Source organism: Macrosteles quadrilineatus, unplaced genomic scaffold (assembly GCF_028750875.1).
Source record: "Macrosteles quadrilineatus isolate MER2022 unplaced genomic scaffold, UCM_ALF_1.0 Scaffold_4__1_contigs__length_99947679, whole genome shotgun sequence".
In the NCBI taxonomy this organism is placed as follows: Eukaryota; Metazoa; Arthropoda; class Insecta; order Hemiptera; family Cicadellidae; genus Macrosteles; species Macrosteles quadrilineatus.
The window spans coordinates 45,386,654-45,392,356 of NW_026542597.1; the positions used below are offsets into that span (position 1 = coordinate 45,386,654).

Sequence of the window (5,703 nt, forward strand, 5' to 3'; positions counted from 1 at the left end):
ACAATATAGAAAAATGTTGATGTAATATTGGACAACTTGAACAATCAATATGTTTTCTAAAATAACTTTATCAAAATATTATACATGAAACTTTGCGAACACATTGTTAGGATATAACAAATTTGTTTCTAATGTTTTATGAATAAATTAGATGGAAATCTCTGATTAAAATAATCTATTTCTAAAATCTCAAGGTCACTCTTTAAATGCAAAAATTGGGAACGCATTTGTTAGGCTATAACAAATGCGTTCCCAATTTTTGCATACTAAAGGAGAATTTAGAGGATAATTAAGATCAATTTGAAACTAAACCAATTTATAATGTTACAGATGCCCATCCCGAAGACCGATCACGAATTATGTAGTATCGGTGGGTTGTATTCGGGATGGTCATGCCTCTGGGTAATTTAAGTCGGAACCTGTCATTTCCTTCTCTTAAAATGACTTCACCGTTTGGTGTCATCAAAAGAATTTCGAATTTACGATTTTTGGGTAGCCTATCAATTCTGGTTTTTTTAGCTTGAATTTGTGGTGGACGACAGGGTCGAGCAAAGCCTGACGTTCGTGGTTGGCTAGGCAAAATCTTGTCTATCACAACAACACGTGAGGTGCTCGGTGTTGGATCAGATGTACAAGATTTTTCCTGAGCCTGGCTTTTGACGATTATTGATGGTCTTTCAAATGACTGAGGATTGGTAGCGACAGGTTTGCTGCTAATAATTTTAGGTTGAGTGGGTACCATCCTGCTTTTCCCCTTAGTGTGGAGGCTGCACACATTAGCATCAGAAAAGCAGGACTTTTCACAACGCTCACCTTTTTTCACCCCTTTTTGGAAAATATAAGAACATTGTGGCTTGGGCTTAAATGCAGCTCGTCTTTTGGCCATGAGTTTTACCAATTTTTCAGAAGGGTTTGAATGGGGGGGAAGGGATTCTTTTGAGGATTCAGTTTTAGTAAAGAGTTTTCTAACAACGGTGGGTGCAGCAGGGAGGGATTTGGGTGGGGGGTTTGGAATGGTAATTTCAGGAGAATCTATGTCAGGCATTTGGTTCGAGGAGGAATTTAAATTAGGAAGAGTTAGGCTATGTGGTTGAGGTTTTGGAGATGGCTTACGTTTGGGAGTGGATGGCTTTTCTGGAGATTTAATAGGAGATAGCAAGGAGAGAATTATGGGAGAGAGAAGCATGGATAGAGGGGACTTAATTGTTTGATTTTTGGGCGATGACGTAGAAGAAGAGGACGAGGACGATGAAGAAGACGAGGAAGATGATGACGAAGAAGAAGAAGAGGAAGACGATGAATCAGACCGTTTCTTCGACGAAGTGTTACCAGAAGAAGGTTTCTTCAATCTATCTTCAAACAAAGCAGAAGAAGATCCTGGCTGCGAAAGAGTCTTGGCGGCAAGGGAAGATTGAGTTGATATTGTAGTTGTTTTCTTTGCATCGTCAGACAAAGCAGATGAAGAGGATCCCGGCTGCGACAGAGTCTTGCCTGGCTGCGAAAGAGTCTTGGCGGCAGATGAAGAGGATCCCGGCTGCGACAGAGTCTTGTTGACCAGGGTTTCAGAAGGAGTTGATGATTTCATCTTCTTAACACCTCCAGTCAACGCCTCCTGAAGTTTAGATCTCTTCATGCCTGCCACTGGCTTCATTGGCTTGGTAGTCTTTCTTAAGCAGGGGTCCATGGCTTTTCTGCAGGCTGGCAACAGAATGATGTTATTAACCAATATGCTCTCTCATTTATACCCACCCTAAGTGGTGGGGGATATAGATAGACAGAGTGGGGGAAGATTTGAGTGTGGTAAAGAGGTGGGGGAATAAGTACATCTAAAAGGAGGAGTTGCATGTGGGCAGAGAAACTATTTTAAAGATAAAGTTTCAAACAACCAATAATACAAGTAGGTCAAGGTCATTAGTTATTTAAAAAAAAACATGCAAAGATTCAAACCACTAACACCAAGTCACAACTACTAAAGCAAATTATCTAGCAAGAAAGACTAAACAGTACATGCATGAAGAACTTTTAGACATATAACATAGGCAAGGGCTTGAAAGGAGCAGCTTGGGTTTACCATTGCTGTATGTTAAGGAAGGGTAGAAATGGGACTTGGTTTGACCACTGTCGCATGTTCAGGAAGGATTTAAATACAACTTGGTTTGACCACTGTTGTATGTAAAGGATGGATAGAAATGCAACTTGGTTTGACCACTGTCGCATGTTCAGGAAGGATTTAAATACAACTTGGTTTGACCACTGTTGTATGTAAAGGATGGATAGAAATGCAACTTGGTTTGACCACTGTCGCATGTTCAGGAAGGATTTAAATACAACTTGGTTTGACCACTGTTGTATGTAAAGGATGGATAGAAATGCAACTTGGTTTGACCACTGTCGCATGTTCAGGAAGGATTTAAATACAACTTGGTTTGACCACTGTTGTATGTAAAGGATGGATAGAAATGCAACTTGGTTTGACCACTGTCGCATGTTCAGGAAGGATTTAAATACAACTTGGTTTGACCACTGTTGTATGTAAAGGATGGATAGAAATGCAACTTGGTTTGACCACTGTCGCATGTTCAGGAAGGATTTAAATACAACTTGGTTTGACCACTGTTGTATGTAAAGGATGGATAGAAATGCAACTTGGTTTGACCACTGTCGCATGTTCAGGAAGGATTTAAATACAACTTGGTTTGACCACTGTTGTATGTAAAGGATGGATAGAAATGCAACTTGGTTTGACCACTGTCGCATGTTCAGGAAGGATTTAAATACAACTTGGTTTGACCACTGTTGTATGTAAAGGATGGATAGAAATGCAACTTGGTTTGACCACTGTCGCATGATAAAGATTCATTCAAACCCTAGATAGACAAGGGTTTGAAAGGAGACAGAACATGATGTGTACCGTGCGAGTACACAAGATGTAGTGAGGTTTGAAAGAGATTCAACTAGTTTTGTGCGCTCTGGTGGGGGGTTGGACTAAGTGGAGGCGTGGTCTACTCAGCCAATCACAGGACAGGTAGCGTAGTGGGGACGGGGCTTGCTGGAGGCGTGGTCTACCCACCCAATCAAAGGATATGAGGTGTAGTGGGGGACTAGCAAGAGCAGCCATTAATTATTAATATTTATTTTGATATTAATATTATTTGAAAGATAGCGGAATAGCCGTTTTAATAATCCAAAACAAGATACGTGATTTTATAATACTTATGGAGATGCAAATTACAATTTAAAATATATTTTTTGGCTTAAGAATGTTCAATAATACAAGAAACAATAAGAACGAGATATGAAGTAAATTAAATTATTAACCGAGCTAAGTAAAATAAACACATAACAATCGTAGCATTTTACAAATACTATTAACTAAAATATATTTAGTTGTACATGTATTTTTTAAGGAAAGATTACAAAGAGATAGAAACCATCTGAACTATGCGTAAACTAAGATTTTTCAAATAATTACCTGTAGTAAATCAGGAATACTCCGTGTTTCAAGTAAAGCTGCGTTAGTTAACTCTAGAAGAAAAAAAAACACATTAAGCAATTAAGTATTAGAACCATTTTATATGTTTATTTTGAGAAGAACAAATCATATGTTAAGAAAATCGTATAAAAAACAACCAATTTAATCGAGCTATATTTTAATAAAGTCAGCAACTGACTATGAGAAGTACCTTGATTAATATTATAATTTAAGAGCATAACAAAAAGTGAAACAATTCATGTACGTGAGAAAGCAATTTGAGATAAAAGAACAAAGAATAATTTAATATAAATACTATTAACTAAAATATATTTAGTTGTACATGTATTTTTTAAGGAAAGATTACAAAGAGATAGAAACCATCTGAACTATGCGTAAACTAAGATTTTTCAAATAATTACCTGTAGTAAATCAGGAATACTCCGTGTTTCAAGTAAAGCTGCGTTAGTTAACTCTAGAAGAAAAAAAAACACATTAAGCAATTAAGTATTAGAACCATTTTATATGTTTATTTTGAGAAGAACAAATCATATGTTAAGAAAATCATATAAAAAACAACCAATTTAATCGAGCTATATTTTAATAAAGTCAGCAACTGACTATGAGAAGTACCTTGATTAATATTATAATTTAAGAGCGTAACAAAAAGTGAAACAATTCATGTACGTGAGAAAGCAATTTGAGATAAAAGAACAAAGAATAATTTAATATAAATACTATTAACTAAAATATATTTAGTTGTACATGTATTTTTTAAGGAAAGATTACAAAGAGATAGAAACCATCTGAACTATGCGTAAACTAAGATTTTTCAAATAATTACCTGTAGTAAATCAGGAATACTCCGTGTTTCAAGTAAAGCTGCGTTAGTTAACTCTAGAAGAAAAAAAAACACATTAAGCAATTAAGTATTAGAACCATTTTATATGTTTATTTTGAGAAGAACAAGTCATATGTTAAGAAAATCGTATAAAAAACAACCAATTTAATCGAGCTATATTTTAATAAAGTCGCCAACTGACTATGAGAAGTACCTTGATTAATATTATAATTTAAGAGCGTAACAAAAAGTGAGTCAATTCATGTACGTGAGAAAGCAATTTGAGATAAAAGAACAAAGAATAATTTAATATAAAAATTGTTAAGTAAAATATATAGTTTTCTATTATGATTATTAGAATGTGAAGAAATTTTTACGTATGTCAATAAAGCAATCCTCAATAAAAAACAAAGTATAATTTTAGGCAATCACATTTTACCTTTTATAATCCAAACAAGTTAATAATTAATGTATTAGAGTCATATTTAGATATCTCGTTTTGTGAAGAACAATTTATACGTTTATACATTGTTAGTTAAGGAAATCGGTAAACATTTTTTCAATCTTAAAAATGTTTAGTTATTCAGTTTAATCAGTCCATATTTTAACAAATACAAAAACAACAAAAGGTAATTAATATTATCATTAGGACTACAACAAAATATGAGGTGAACTTGAATAAACATACATTTATTTTGGCAAGGACAATGTACATTATAAGATATTTTTTTATCCTAAATCATTTATTTTTTATTATAATATAATGATTTGAGGTAAATGATATAGTTTTTTGTTTGTATATATCACAAGAAAGATTATTTGCGGTTTACATAACATCTGTTACAAAATGTGAGACATTAAATACGTATAGTGATTTAGCGATATTGGAATACCAATTTTCTTAAAAACATAAAACCATTGACTATACACAGAATAGACTTCCCAAGTAATGTAAAAATTTGAAGCAAAAAAGAAACGTAGTGCAATCTGTTAAGTGATAAATCAATCAGCTGTTTGCTATGTACTGCATTAGTTTTAATTAATAGTCAACAAAATACACTAGTAAACTCTAGTGAGATTGGCCTCAAATTTTTATATCACGTGAAAAGACTAAAAACTCACTGCCAATACCTAAACTATTTCTAATCGAAAGCCGTTTTATTCTGTAGAAAATTATTATAAAATGGTTGTAACGTATATTGTTGTATTCATACAGCAAAAGAATTTTTGAGTTAAGATAAGTGTTTTGTAAGTGCAGATTTACCGAAATATTTATTTATAGTCTTGTAAAGTTTTCATATAATTAGGATTATATTTGAAAGATAAGTTAGTTTCGTTTTTATACTATGAGAAAGGTTGTATTTAAATGATTAGACAAAATAGTGGTAGG

At 33.6% G+C, this 5,703-nt stretch overlaps 1 protein-coding gene across 1 annotated transcript; it reads right to left on the reverse strand.

Annotated features, from left to right (window-relative positions):
• Positions 1-316: 316 nt before the first annotated feature.
• On the reverse strand, positions 317-3,527 carry LOC128992897 (uncharacterized protein DDB_G0271670-like). Its single transcript, XM_054416642.1, has 2 exons — positions 3,473-3,527; positions 317-1,698 (listed from the first exon to the last, which is right to left on the reverse strand). Exon 2 carries the CDS (start codon positions 1,682-1,684, stop codon positions 317-319), a length of 1,368 nt encoding a protein of 455 aa, XP_054272617.1. The 5' UTR covers positions 1,685-1,698; positions 3,473-3,527.
• Positions 3,528-5,703: the final 2,176 nt, after the last annotated feature.